The sequence below is a fragment of the Podarcis tiliguerta genome, assembly GCF_965153285.1.
Source record: "Podarcis tiliguerta genome assembly, chromosome: 7".
NCBI lineage: Eukaryota > Metazoa > Chordata > Lepidosauria > Squamata > Lacertidae > Podarcis > Podarcis tiliguerta.
The window spans coordinates 402050-416942 of record NC_139540.1 but is presented as its reverse complement, the minus strand read 5'-3'; the positions used below and the strand labels follow the sequence as shown (position 1 = coordinate 416942).

The window sequence follows — 14893 nt, the reverse complement described above, 5'->3', positions numbered from 1 at the left end:
CTGGACGGGACCGGCGGAGCCCCGCGCGCTGATTGGCTGCCACGCTGCCGGTGGGCCCGGCCCCCTCCGCCGACAGAGCCCCCGGGGGGCGACGGCCGAGCAGGACGCCCCGACAGCGCCGCCGCCGCCGCCATGGACTCGGCGCGCTCCATCCAGCACGAGATCAGCTCGCTCAAAGGTACCCGACGGCCGCCCGCCTGCGCCCCCGGGAGACGCGCTGCGGGAGAGAGGGGGGGGCCAGAAGCGGGGCGGCCCCTGCCAGGACTGCGGCGCGACGGAGGGGTCCGGGGCGCGCGCCTGGGTGGGGCAGGCCGCCCCCCATCCCTCGGCTGCGGCGCAGCACCTCCGCCCGGCCAGGTGAGGGACGGCGGCAGGCCTGGGGCGGGGGCTCAGATGCCGGGCCCTCCGGAGGCCCGTCCCGTCGAGGGGCGCTCCGAGGAGCGCGGGCACCTTCGAGATCGATCCGGGAGGCCTGCGGGGCTCCGGCCACCGCTGACCTTTGGCCCTTTCTCCGGCCAACTCGCCCCCGGGAACCCCGCGCTCCTCCGCTCTCTGCGGGGCAGCCGCCCTTCCGGTGCGGGCGGGGTTGCGACTCCGGGCCGCCCCCCGTTCGGAGGGAAGCCCCTGTTCGCGATTCCTCGGCGGCCGCTGCTCAGCTTGAGCTTGGCGGGGAGAAGGGGGCACCTTTTCGTGGGGCTGCATTCAGACGGAGGTTAGAGACGCCCTGGTTTCCTGGGTGGGGAGTCGGTCTCGCGGTCAGCCCCTCCGTGGGGCTGGGGAAGGTCCCCGGGGAGCCGCCTGCTTTTGAAAGCGCCGCCGCCGCCGCTTGTGGCTTTGCAGGAAGCAGGTCTCTGCCCCGGGAGGCTACAGTCTGAAATCCGGCATGGGGCAGGAAGGGGGTGAAGGCGTTGCTCAGCCGAGGGGTTTCCTGGAGGGGTAGAGGAAGGAAGGGAAATAGGGTGCGGGTGGTATCCTGATCTGCCCCCCCTCCCCGGATCAGGGGCAGTAAGGGAGAGCGGGCGGAGCTGTCGGATTGCACCGGAGACCTGCAGGCAGCGAAACCTGTGCTGGGGAATCTGCAAAGGGGTGGGAAGATAAGAGGCACCGGGCCATGTGCAGAGAGCCGTGAAGGCCAGGCTGGAGTGTGTGTTTTTGGTAGGGGAGCAGCTGAGAGGCACCGTGACCTCCAGCCGAGGGTTGGGTCTGACCCTTCACCTGGGAGTGGAGCTTTGCAAAGTACACACAGGCAGAGTCAGCAGAGAGTCACCCGCCTGGTGGTTGTGTAGACTCTCTGCTCCAGGGGGTCCGAGGCAGTTTAGCCCCATCTGCCGGATGCTGCCTTCTGTCCTGATTGTGCCCAGCCACCTGGGCTAGATGTCCCCACACGGGTCTGATCCTGCAAAGCGTCAGTGGGGCTCTCTTGCCGCTGTGCCGCTCGGGCGAGACGTGGCTCCAGAGAAGACTCTTCATATCTGGTGGGGTCCCTGGCGTAGGAGCTGGCTGGATGCCAACTTGAATAAAATATTGGGGGGTGGCGGCAGATAAGCCCTGTCCCATCTAATCGATCACAATATGTGGTCACACACCCATTTGAATGGCAGTGCCATCAACCTTGGGGGCTGGTCCCCTCTGCCCCAGGAGTGGGCTCCTGCGATGAGTAAGCCATGAGAGGTCCCACCTTGGATGAAAGATCCCTGCCTTACACAGGAAATTGGACTAGACGGTCCTCATGGTTCCTTCCAACTCTATTATTCTATTCTATTATTCCGTTTTCGGCGGGGGGGGGGGGCACCCATCTTGTTTACCCTGTTGGTTGACGGGGTCAGGGTGGGCCTGTTGAGAGTGGGTGAGGTGAGAGTTGAGGCGCCTGCCCTGAGCTAGGGACTGGCCTACAGGCATTGCCTTCTGCCCCACAGCCCTTGAAATGCCATGGGGTGTGTGGGGGGGTGCACACTCCAAAAGCAGCACCCCCAAGGCCTGGCCACTTGGCCTGGCTCTGCTTGGGACTTGGCTTAACAGTAACCCACCAGCCCAGGCCCTGGGGCTGGCCGGGGGGGGGGGCAGCCGGGGAGGAAACCCAGGGAGAGCTTCAGCAAGGGGGCGGGCAAGGCATCTTCTAGGTGCCTTGTGGGTGGGGGGCTCAGGTGAGAGTCCAGGAGGGCACCCAGCCCTGAGTGGTGCTCACTGAATCCTTGGCAGCCTTTGAGGCACACTAGTCCATAGTGAGGCTCTCTTATTTAATTCTTAAATTTGTATACTGCCCTTCATCCACACACCTCAAGGTGGCTCACAACGTGCATTTTATATATAATTCCTGCATTGCAGTGGGTTGGGCTAGATGACCTCTGGGATCCTTCCAACTCTACAATTCTATAATATAAAAATAGGTACAGCAACACCCCCCCTCTCTCCCCAATGCAGCATGTGGCAGTCAAACATGCCCCTAAGTCAGTGCCCTTCACCCTCTTCCTATGTTTGATTGATCTCCTATATTCAGAGGAGGTTCCTTCTTCCCAGTTAGACTGGTTTTACTGCACAGGAGCCCCATTGGGAGCAGTTGGGGGGCAATCCAGGCTGGCTTGGCCTGCTTGCAGGAGGGAAGGGCTGCTGCTGTGCAGAGGTGGGCATCCTCGGGCTGCCCTTGGTCTCTTGGGATTGGGGGGGGGGGTTGTGCCTTGCGGAGTGGGCTGGGAGGGGCCCTGCGTGCATTGCCAGGGTGGTTTGAGTGTGTGCCACTTGGGCTGCCAAGGCACTGCAGAGGTGCCTTTGTGCCAGCCTGCCTGATTTACCATGAGAACAGGCTGCCCCCTCCCCCGGCCTGATTATTAATCCGGCCCCTGCCCCCGCCAGGCCCTCCTCGCTTGGCACAGCCTGCCAGGCACCCCTTGCAAACAGCCGCCTCTTTGTTCCCTGGCTCAGAGCGGAGATCCCTGGGCAGCCCCACTTTGGGCAGTGATGGGGGCTGGGGTAAGGAGGGGGTCAGAGCCTCTGTCCTGCCCCTCTTCTGCAGAGGCTTTCCCCATGGTGTGGGGCAGAAGAGGAGGAGGAGGAGATGGGGAGGACGGTGGGGGCTCCAAGAGGCCCGATGACATCTCTGGTGCCCCCACCTCCCTCTCAGGACACCCCACACCTTGTGCTCTTCAAGGGGCCTTTGGAGAGCACAGAAATTGTGTGTGGGGGGGTCTCCTTATGCTCTGCCTGTCCTCCCCCCTGAACTGCACTCCAAACTGCACCAGGTGTGATGATTTGGTTGGAGAGAAGAAAGCATAATTTGGGAAGCCCCCCCCCCCCCCCTGTGACATATCTGTGTTCATTTGCCCCCCACCAAGCTCCTTTGGGGGTTTGATTTCAGTTTTCATAAGCTGCACAGTTGGCTCCTCCACTGAACCCTGGGTGCAAATTGTGTCCAGCCAAAGCAACAGACCCCTCAGGGGGTGGGACTGGGGGGGGGGTCTATTCCCCTAGCAGAAACACCTGCCTGCCTGTATCCAGTGGGCTGCCCCTCTGAGAGGCCTGGGAGCCGGAGGGTGAGAGAGCAACTTCCCCAGGTTGTCAGAAAACAGTTTCCTAGAGCAGAGAAAGGATGGAGCTGGGCCAGGGCTCTGGGGGGCTGAGCGGGGTTTGTGAAGCTGGCACTTTGGGGTTTCCACAGTTGTGGGGCCCCTCCTCTCCTTGCTTGGCCTGGCTTGTCTTTCTCTCTCTCTCCGTGGGGCCCGTAGAGCTGCTTGTGGTTGCCATGGCCTGATGTCCAGTGGCGCTTTGGCATGTGTGTGTGTGTGTGTGCGTCCGTCCATGTGTCTCCCTGGCAGGCGGGACTGGCTGGAGGCAGAGATCCGGGCGCCTGCCTGTCACTGGCTGACTTGCTTTCAGCCACTGAGCTTTGCTGACGCTGCGCTTTCCTGCAGCTGCAGCGGTGACATATTTTGGTGTGTGTTGCGTGGGGTGGGCTGGGAGCTGCGCCTGTCGGTGGAGGAGGCCTGTGAAACCAGGCATCCCCAGGACCTCTCGGAGCAGATGCCTTGCTGCCCCATCACTGGAGGAGGGGGGTGCTTTGCAGGGCAGTTGGGGAACGTGGGGGAGCCTGACTTCTCCCCCATCTAAAGCTGCCTGCCTGGGGATCCTTGGAGCTTGACTGTTTTCACCACATCCTGTAGAATTCTGTCAGTTATATTTTATCCCACAATCCGAATTTCAGGCAAAAGTTGTGATAAAAGAAAAATCCTTGGGTGTGGATTTACTCCGCTGCCCAGCTCCTCCGGGTGCCACTCCCTGTGAGTCCCTCTGGTCAGCAAAAGGAGGAGTCGCCAGCCAAGTTCAAGAAGCAAATCAGCAGTCAGTAGACCTGGCCATTATTTGTTGCAACAAAGTTCAAATACACAAAGAGTAGGAACCCTGAGCAGGGGCTTGCGTGGACTTTTAAGACCTTTCCCCATTTCCCATAATACATTTTTCAACAGCATCATCGATACATCACAAATATGTCACAAAGTAGGAGTGTTTGGCATGTGGAGACATCCCCCACCCCTGTCAATATCCCCAGGAACCCACACCTTTTAACTCCCCTCTTCCCCAATTAACAGAAGTATTGACGCACCCCCCCCCCCGCAAGACTTTCTTGCCCATCTCGTTTGAAATTATCAGGATTCAGCCCACCATCCTGATGGGTTTCTGCCTGGGGTATGTGCTGATCCGCCTCCTGTTGTGTGCCTAAGTTCAGACCTTGTGGAGAGGCAAGGAGTATGTGACCCTATGCTTAAGGGACTATGGAGTCAGGGGAGACCTTGATTCCCCTCTTTCAGAGGAGTCATTAGCTGTTGGAACCTAGGAAATCCGTCAAACCGTTGAGTTTTGGAAATTATTTGAAGTTTCCACAGTTTTCTATACAGTGGTACCTCTGGTTGTGAACAGGGATCCATTCCGGAGCCCCATTCTCAACACGAGCAGAACGCAACCCGTGTCTGCGCATGCACGGGTCACAATTCACAGCTTCTGTGCATGCGTGTGACATCATGAAAAGACTTAACCTGAAGCAAAAGTAACAAGAGGTGTGACGGTATTGGATAGTCAGAGGAAAGAGTACTGATACATGGTATCTGCTTATTGCGACAGTTTTATAGACTGCTTATCTGAGCCTCTTTGCTGTTGTCTGGTGCTTGTGTCAACGGTCATTGTCCTGGCCTTAGAGGCTGTGGTGGGGCCTTGGGATTTTTGGGGAGTCTTTATACTGCCCCCCATTCCTGATTTTAACAGTGGCCTTCACTGCCTCCTGGGGAGGGAGTTCCACAGGTTAACCCTGCACTGGCTGAACCAGTCCTTTCTTTTATCTGTTCTGAATCTTCCAAGCTTCCTTGGGTTCCCGCGAGTTCTAGTCTTAGGATGAGAGAGGGAGGAAAACTTTCCTCTCCCCTTTCTCCCTGCCAGTGCTTGTTCTTCCCTGCTCCCCCTTTAACAACCGCCCTTTCCTCAGCACTTCCCAGCAATGGTAGGAGCAGGTGCAACATGCTTCTCAGGGGAGGTGCTGGGGGGGGGAGGCCGCCCTCCGTGGGGCCTGGGTGTTGGTGGTGTGGGGCCAAGTTCCCCAGAGCCTCTGATCCTTTTCCTAATCCTCTATGCATACCTCAGGAGGCCCCGCAGGAGGGGGTGTTCAGGGTGCATTTTCCTGGCACCATTTTTTCTGATTCCGGGTGCGGCAAGCAGCCCCCCCCCAGTACCCCAAGTGCATTTGCACCATCCCTTTCCCTTCTCAAGCCAGCCCCCTCCTCACAATCCCTTGCATGGAATCGTCTGCTGCAGATGGGTCAGTCAATGTTTTCATTGAGAAATCCTGTTTGTCTTTCTCTTGGGCTGAGGCTCCTCGCCTGACTGGGTGCCAGTTATGTGAGCTGCTCTGCAGCCTGGCTCTCTCCTGCCATCTGTTTAGATCCGCTGGTGTCTTACTGTGCAGGAAGTGTGTATGATTTGAAATGAATGAACGAACTGCCATAAAGGAAGCTTCCGCCATAATTTAGTAGGGAGTCCTTCACTGCAGAGGGTTGGACTAGATACCCCTTAGGGGTCCCTTCCAACTATACAGGGACAGTTCCCTTGGCCTCCTGCTGCTTGGCTCACTTGCTGGAGCCATTTCCTCCTGCCCAGAGCAGGTTCCAAGTTGCCTCTGCCTGGTGTTGCAGGAATTTATGTATAGGTTTGGGGGGGGTGCCCCTCCAGCAGATATTGGGCACATGCAGCCCACTACCAAAATCAGCACAATCGCTTTTGTGACGCTTGTAATTTGTCCCCACAAAACACTTCATCACAGTTTCTTCCTATCTATTCAAAGGGCCTCTGCTGCACAATACCAAATGTAACAATTCACTGATAAATGTGTCTATGTACTGACTCACTGGGAAACCCTCAGCTCCTCAGCAGCCCCTCTGCCTGAGTGATAATCCCTGGCCTCCTGATACCTGAGTGCCAGACAGGTAGCCATTCCAGAAATAACAAACCCAGATGAAGACAAAAGGGTGTGATTAACTTGGCTGGGAAAGAGGGAAATGTAAATATCTCTCTTGTTCCAGATGATGGGTGTTTGGTGGAGGGCAAGGGGAACCATGGGGCAGGGTCCAGGATGCTCAGATTACGGCCACCAGACCTCCCCTTTCATGATGATACCGTGATGTATGAGTGATGTAGTTGGGGGTGTATAACATGGGGATTAGCAGCTAAAAAAAAATTGGGGTTTTCTTTTGTTCGGGGCTTCCATCTTGTTCCACCTTGAGGCAGGTGAGTGTCCTGTCGTGACAGTCTTCAATAAAGACCCAGCCTAGTGGCTCCTGTTTTGCTCTGGTATTCCTGGCTGGTTTCCTTGTTTTTTGTCCAAGGGAGCCCCCAGATTTCTCCGTGAACGCTGGTGTGGCTCCTCCTTCTGGGTCTGAGTCTCTGCATGTGTGGCTCAGGTGGGGCAGAGAGTTGGACACAGGCCTTGGCATCCAGAATGTCCAAGGCGCCTGCCCCCTGGGTGTCGGCTTCTGCTTCCTTGGTGCCCCCTCTCTGGCCCCTTGGACTTTGGCGGATTCTTCCCAGGTTCTCTGGCTTTCGGCCTCCCTTTCTCAGGCGCTCCTGGCCGGCCCCCCAAGACGCTTCTGGCTAATGATTAGCTCCTTGGAACAATGCAGCCTCTTTCCTGCCGGCTTCTGGGCCAGAGGCCAAAGGGGGGGGGGGCGATGGCAGGAGGCTCTTTGCCTGTCCAGTCTGAGTTGCTGGCACCCCCTCCTGGAGGGCACTGGCACTGCTCTTGTTGAGGCCTAGCTGCCACTGCTGCCGCTTGCCTGTTTTTCTGGGGTACCCATTTGGAGTATAGGGGTGCAGGTGTGGACTCCGAATAACAGGCATCTCCTGCTGGGGGACAGGTAAACTCTGGTGTGTGTGTGGGGGGGGGAGCAGCACTCTTTATCCAAGGGAGTTTTGCAGCCCTCCACCCAGTCAGGCGAGAGACATGGGTGGGACTGTGTGTTAAACCACAGAGCCTAGGGCTTGCCTATCAGAAGGTCGGCGGTTCGAATCCCTGTGACGGGGTGAGCCCCCGTTGCTCGGTCCCTGCTCCTGTCCACCTAGCAAGTGCAAGTAGATAAATAGGTACCGCTCCGGCGGGAAGGTAAACAGCGTTTCCATGCGCTGCTCTGGTTCGCCAGAAGCGGCTTAGTCCTGCTGGCCACATGACCCAGAAGTTGTACGCTGGCTCCCTCGACCAATAAAGCGAGATGAGCGTGCAACCCCAGAAAGGCTGACGACCCTCCTTCTCCACGGCTGCTAAGAAGCAGGAAGAGGGAGGCTCCTCTCCAGATCTGGGTTGTTTCTCTCTTTACACCCTGCCCCCCCCCCGCCCTGTGCCCTGTCTCAAGCCCCCGGGGCCAAAAGGCAGGAGAGCTGCAGGACTCTGCCCCAGAGCCAGAAGACAGCACTGCAGCGTTTGCGGTGAAAACATGGTTGTGCCCCCTGAGCATATGCAGAGTGCTTTCCCTCTCCCCCCCCCCATGAGGGCAAGGATGCCTGCAGTAGATTCTCTCTCATCGCCAGAGGGCAGTCAGCATCTGCTTTGCCTGCCTTGGGTGGGGCTCCCCGTGTCTTGGGGGAAGCAGCAGCCAGAGGCAAATCCTGGACAAATATTGACCTTGGCTGGTAGCTCAGGAACCTGCCCTGGGGGGGGGGGGGAGGGCAGGAGAGCCTGGGAAAGGAGCTGGCTTTTCCTGCTGTCATACCCTCCTCACCCAGTGATGGGGGGGGGGAGAGAATGGGCGCCAACTGGCTGGAGGGATGGGCTGGGAACGTGTCTTGGGGGGGGGGTTTCCACCAGCCCTGAGTTGGCGTTGAGAAGGATGTGTGCGCCTGTGTCTGTGTGTTGATGGAGATGAGAGCTAAGGTGTGGCCTCGCCTCTGCCCTGGACGCCAGGTGTGGCCCTGGGCAAATCCAGCTCAGCTTCCCTCCTGAAACAGAGCTGGGCTGCCTTTCATTTTTCACACAGTTCCAAATAAAGCTCACTTGCTGGGGGGGGGGCAGGTCCTGTTTCTGGGTGGGGGGCTTTGTTTCCTGGTTAATCCTTCAAGTGCAGATGGCTCTAAGCTCTGCCACCTGCACGTATCACTCTGGCCGGGGGGGGGGGGGCGGACTATCTAGGGGCAGATCCTCTGGGCCCCCTGCGGAGAAATCTTAGAACTTTAGAGTTGGAAGGGACCCCCCCCCCAATAGCTGCCAACTTTCCCCTTTTTAAAAAGGAAATTCCCTTATTCTGAATAGGATTCCTCGCAAGAAAAGGGAAAAGTTGAAAGCTATGCCCCCCCCCAAGAGTCATCTAGCCCAATCCCCTGAAATGCAGGAATCTCAGCTGTAGCGTCTGTGACAGATGGTTGTCCAACCTCTGCTTAAAAACCTCCAAGAAAGAATAATCCCCAACATCTGGAGGGAGAGCGGTCCAGTGACGGAACAGCTCTTACTGTCAGAAAGTTCTTCCTGATGTTTAGTGGGAATCTCCTTTCTTGTCACTTGAAGCCCTGGGTTCGAGTCCTACCTTCCAGAGCAGGAGAAACAAGCATGTTCCCTCTTCCCTGTGGCAGCCCTTGAGATATTGGAAGATGGATCTCATGTCGTCTCTTCAGGCTAAAAAGACCCGGCTCCTTCAACCATTCCTCATCAGGTTTGGTTTCCAGCCCCTTGACCATCTTGGTCCCTCTCCTCTGCACAAGGAGAGGGAGTTGGGTGCTGAGGTGGCTCATAGGAAGAGAAGAAGCCAGGCAGGCTTTGAATTGGGGAGGGGGTGCCGTTCGTGTGTGTGTTGGGGAGGGCTTGATACAGCCTGGGCCTGAGGCTATAATTGGAGGCCTGGGGGGCGGGCATTGCAAGCCTCATTCAGTCATAGAAATAGCATCCATGTCTTGTACCAGAAATAGCCCCAGGGGAGTGAGGAGAGTGGGCAGCTGAGGGGCAAGGAGGGGCAAAGCCTTTCTGCCCAGCTCTAGTGAGGAGCCCTGTAATATTATAGGTGATTTCCACCTGACCAGGTTCAAAGTGTTACTAGCCAATGTACCCGTAATATCACCTTAACCCCATATATGCCCACTTGATCACTTGACTCAGAAGAACTGGCACTGCTGCAGGTGATGCCAATTCCATATGTGTAAAAAACTGATCATTTAATGTGACATCATCTACACTTTGGAATTCCTTGCCTGTTGACATCAGACTGGCACCTTCACTGTAATCTTTTTGGGGCCTGCTAAAACCATTCTTGTTTCTGCAAGTGTCCCCAGATATGTAGGATTTTGGTGTATGTTTTCAATCTGTTTTCTCTCTCTTTTGAATGTTTTAGGAGTTGTTACTTGATCACGTCATTCTATTCATAAACCACTTTGAGGTTTTTTTGAAAAACGATCAAACAGTGCATATCTTTTATACAACAAGCAAGCCAGCAAATAAATAGCTCTCTCTTCTCTCCCCTCCCCCCATTGATTGAGCTTTCCTGTGCCTCAGTTTTCATCCCTGGGAATTGGGGAGTATGCTGGGAGGGATCTCTTCTGCCTACTTGGGTGCCAAGGGTTAACCCTGCTGGGCTGGGCTTTCTCTGGGCACCCTGCCTCCCTCCCTCCCTCAGTCAGGAGGTGTCCACCAAGGGGCAGAAGGAGTCCCAGCTGTTCTCCCCCACTTCTGCCATGGCAGCTGCCCTCGTCTCTTCCCAGGCTGGCCTCCCCCACCCCACCCCACCCTGGTTGGAGTGGTTGTTTCTCGCTTGGCCAGTGGGAGCTCTGTGGGCAGGGAAGGCACCCCCACCCCACCCCTCTGCTGCCAACTTGAAGGAAACTTTGATGACAGCAGTGGCGGCTCCTGCTTGCTCCCTGGGGCTCTGGATGACGAGTCTGTGGGCTGGCCAGCCCTGCTCCCCTCCCTCCCTCCCCTGCTGCTCTTGCTGCTGAGTCAGGCCTGGCAGTGCCCACCCCCAGTGGGTGGGGGAGCTCCAAGGCAGGCGCAGAGGTTGTAGTAGCAGCCGGCATGTGCTCTTGCCCCTCCCGCTCTCAGCTGCTGGGGGAGGAGGAGTTTGCAGGGAGCTTCAGCTGCCTTCTGTGAGCTTGCCAGGCTGAGGTTCCTGGGGAGGGCGGTCGGTCGGATCCTTTCCTCCTTGCTTCCTGTTGAAGGCAGCCAGCCGGCCGGCCAGACACTTTTCTGCCCCTCTGGAGAGCCAGGCTAGGCCTCCTCTGCTGCCGCCTTCGCCATGGTGGCTGGCATGCTGATGCCCTTGGAGCAGCTGCGCTCCATCTATGAGCTGCTCTTCCGCGATGGGGTCATGGTGGCCCAGAAGGACCGGCGCCCCCACAGCTACCACCCCCAGCTGCCGGGCATCACCCACCTGCAAGTCCAGCGGGCCATGGGCTCCCTGCACGCCCGCGGCCTGGTGCGCGAGAGCTTTGCCTGGCGCCACTGCTACTGGTACCTGACGGACGAGGGCATCGCGCACCTGCGCCAGTACCTGCGCCTGCCGCCAGAGATTGTGCCCGCCACCTTGCAGCGCGTCCGCCGGCCCGTGGCCATGGCAAGGCCCGCCCCGCGCCCACGCCCGCCTCGCACCCAGACCGTGCCAGGCCCGCTGGCCTGCCCCCCGAAGCCCCAGGAGGGCTCACGCCAGGAGTACCGCCGGAAGGAGGAGCCTGCTGGGCACGTGGAGCTGGTTGCCGCCCGGGCAGTGCCACAGGTGGCCTCTGCTGCCCCTCCTGCTGAAGGTCAGACGCCCTCCACGTGGGGGAGGCCTGGGAGCTATGGGGCAGGAGCTGCTGTGGGGGAAGTGAGCTGCAGCTGGGTGAGGGCAGAGCTGGTGGGTGAGTGGAGAAAGGTGGGTGTGCCAGGAATTGGGCATGATGTCTGGGCGGTGGGGGGGGGGCAGATGCAGTTTGGGGCCGAAAGCTCAGGGCTGTTCCCCCTCTTACCTTTTAGCTAGCACCCTTGGGTGCTTTCTTGATCCTTGGTGCTGCTTGTGTTGCTCCGTGATTGTGGGCTCAGGAGGAGGAGAACTTGGGGGGCTGTCCAGATCATTTGCCCCACATCCCCCGCAAAATCTGGGGTCAGAGGTTGCATGAGGGCGGGCTTCTCCATTCATTCTTCCACCCATTCATTGATGCTGGCCCAGTAACGCGACCCCCTCCCGCGCTCCCACGTGCCTGGGATGAGCTGGAAGGAAGGAGGGGGTGGGGGTGGAAGGCGGCAGCGGCGAAGGGGAGGCCTTTGCCCCGGGCTTAGCTGGAAGTTGGGGAGTCGGCGCTTTCTGGGGCGCCCTTTTGCCGCCGGCACCTGTGCCACGTGGGTGTGAGCTGTGGGCAGGAGGCCCCCTGCCCTGCGCGCGTGTCGGGTGGGGGGTAAGTCCAGAGATCCGGCGTGCCTGAGGGAGGGGGCGCCGCCGCCGCCGCGCTGACAGGTGGGCAGCAGCTGCTGCGCCGGGCTATCCTTAGCCGTTTCTTCGCGGCCACTCCCGGTGGCGGCGCCTCGTCTTTCTGCCTGCCAAGGTCAGAGCGAGGCCCCTGGGCTGCCCATGGACCCTGCTGCGGGGGAAGAGCCCCGGAAGAAGCGGCGCAGGGGGCGCCGCAGGAAAGGGGGCAAGTCGGACGAAGGTATCTTAGCGGTTGGGATGCGGGGCAAGGGGGCACGAGCGTGGGGGCAAGGGGGCAGCAGGTGCGCTCGCCTAGACCGGCCTGGCTGCTTCTGCCCGCGGCCCCTGCGCTGGATAGAGCAGGTTGGATGGGGGGTCCTCTGCGCGTGATGGGGTGGGGGTGCCCATTTGTGCCCAGGGCGTGGGTGAGACCTGGCTCCGCGGCATCCCGCCCTCCACGTCGCTCCGCGCGCAGCCTGTGGGGCTGCCTCGCCCATCTTCTGGGCCTCCGGGCTGCTGGTTTCAGCTGGGGTGGGGAGGTCTCTGGAGGGCACTCCTCGTGAGGAGTGTGCGGGAAGGAAGAGCGTTTCTGCAATAATACCCCCCCCCCCATGATGCCCGCGCCAGGCGCGCAGGGCGCTGTCCTGCTGGCGACCCTCCCCACCCCAGCTGGCCGCTCGCTTGCCGGGCAGGGCTGCAACGTGTCGGCCCTGCCTTTGCCGCTACGAGGAGGCGGAGGGGCCGGGCATCAGCCGCCCCCCGCCGGTCATGTGGGGGCTCCAACTTTCCGTTGCGCGCGGAAGGAAATGCGTCGCGCACCCGCCCAGTATTCCAGCAGCGTGAGTCACCGGCGGCGGCTCCTCCCCCCCCCTCCTCTGGCCCTCCCGGGAGAGTTTGGTTGCTTTGGTCCTGGGAGAGAGGGAGGCCCGAACATCCCCCCCCCCCCGCCGCCCCAAGCAGCTATTTTGGTGGCGCTGTAGTGGGGACCCCCAGGTGGATGTCTGCCATTGCTAGAGAACTTGCTTCAATAAGCCCGCCCCCTGCCGCCCCCTTTGCCTGGGGGAGTCAAAATCAAGGAAGCGGGAGGGGGGGGCTCTTCTGCAGCACAGGCCTGGGGGGGGGGCACCTCCTGTGGCTGCTTTTCCCCGGTGCAAAGAAGGGGCGAGACAGGGCAGTGGGAGGGAGAAGGAGGGCGGAATGGGACTGCGCCCCAAACCCCCTCCCCAGAGCAGAGTCCTGCCAGCTTCTTTTGGCCACCAGTTCCTGCAGGAGTCTGCGTGCCCCCCCTCGCCCCCTCCTCGTCCCAACATCTGCCTCTTGAGTTCCCTTTCCCAGGCAAAGCCTCGGACCGAAGGCTCCCCCGCAGGAATCCTGGCGGCTCCCGGAGGGCAGCTGGAGCGCATTTGGGGAGCTGGAGGGAGCGGGCGGGCAGGCGAGGCCTGTGGGGTGTGGCTGCTGCTGCTGCTGCTGGGGCGGGCAAAGAGGGGCTTCCGCGGCGGCGGCGGCGGCTGTGGGGCTCTGCACGGGCTTGTCCTGGCTGGGGCGGGGAGGCAGCATCTGGCGGGAAGGGAAGGTGCGCTCTGCACTCTCCGAGCAGCAGCAGCAGCCGCAGCAGCAGGATGGCAGCTCCAGCCTTGGACTGGGAGGACGGCCGCTACTTTATGGAAGACCTGATCCAGCAGGGGCAAGGTAGGGCAGAGCGGCCGTCCTGTGGCATTGGGGGGGGGGGAGTTGGCGCCTGGAGCCGCTTGACTGAGAGGCAGGTCTCTGGGAAAGAGGCAGCGGAGGAGGACAGGAAGTGTAGCCGCCTCCTGAGCTGCAAGGCAGAACATCCGATGCCAGGTCTGATCGCCCAGAACCCAGGTGCCACAGGCATCCTCTTGGCACAGGATGGAGCCCTGAGCGCCTCTCTGTGGTGTTCAGGAGGGGCTCCCGAGTCTGCTGGGCGAGCTCTCCAGGGAGATGGTCTGCGCGGACACTTCCCCCCTTCAAGGCAAACCCCTCGGCTCCTGCCAAAGAGCCCCAGCTCCCAGCCCCTGGGTGGCCTAAGGGACTCCTTTTCCAGGCTGCCTCACTTTTCCCCAGCTGCCAACAGCTGGCGCCAGTTCTGTGAAGGAGCACAAGGAGATAATGCCCTGCGTCTCCCTTAAGAGAGCCAGGTGTATGGGGGGGGGGCATTATATGCCTCCAAGGAAAGCTCCGGGACAGGCCATGCTTTGGAGAAGGACCCTGCAGCCACAATTGGGCCGGAACAGGAGAGGGGGGTGGAGTGTCCCCCCTTTGGAGAGTCAGCCTCTTCCTGCTCCTTTAGGGCGTGGCCACCCCTCCCTCCCTCCCTCCCTCCGCCCCATCTGGCTTCCTTCTGCAGCTGCTTCTCCCAAACTGGCCCTGATTTGAGGCCTCTGCGGTTTCCCTCCGCAGGGGGTGAACAGATGTAAATGCTCCCTGCCTGCCATTCACCCGCTGGGGAAGGGCTTCAGGGGCTGCCCCCTTGGCAGATGTTGCGAGAGCACAGGGCGCCCCCTGCAGGCAAGACTGGTTTGGGTGACTGCAAGCTGTGGGTGCAGTTGCTGGAGGTTTGGTCTCCAAGTCCCTGTAGCAGCTTCCTGGGCAACTCTACGTTGGCTGTGCAGGAGCTGGGCCAGAGCAATTCCCCACAGGCAGGCGGACCCCATTGGCTGCCCCTGGAGAGCCTGGCAGGGGCAAGGGGGGGGGGGAGCTGGAAGCTGAGGAAGGTGTCAGAGAGGAGCTGCTCTTCCAATGGAGTGACATGTAGTGAGCAAATAAAACCCACCAGCCAGCCTCTCCCTAAGGGGCTGGTGAGGATTTTTCTACTTTGTTCTGTGGAACCTGCTGCAATGAGATGGTTGTTACTCAAGTCCTTTTTCCAGCCACAAAGTGTCCTTGCAGTCTAGCCCACCCCTGCCAAGCCTAATCATCAGCTGCTCTCCAGGGCAACAGGGGTGGGGTCTTGACCCCCAGACCTCCTTCCCCTTTGACCCACAAGT

The 14893-nt window shown here is 59.8% G+C and overlaps 1 protein-coding gene across 16 annotated transcripts in view; it reads left to right on the top strand.

Moving 5' to 3' along the window:
• The window catches only part of PLEC (plectin), a 115036-nt gene that overhangs the window by 42017 nt on the left and 58126 nt on the right, over positions 1-14893 (top strand). For 2 of the 16 annotated variants that reach the window (XM_083448894.1, XM_083448892.1), the window contains exon 1: positions 19-178. The exons of 8 other annotated variants lie outside the window; for them this stretch is intronic. In XM_083448894.1, coding sequence (XP_083305020.1) covers positions 133-178 — 46 coding nt within the window. In that variant the 5' untranslated portion in view covers positions 19-132. Of the gene's footprint in view, positions 1-18; positions 179-10684; positions 11245-11982; positions 12127-13481; positions 13575-14893 lie in introns of those variants that run through there. 6 more of the 16 variants (XM_083448901.1, XM_083448882.1, XM_083448890.1 and 3 more) reach the window with 6 other exon arrangements.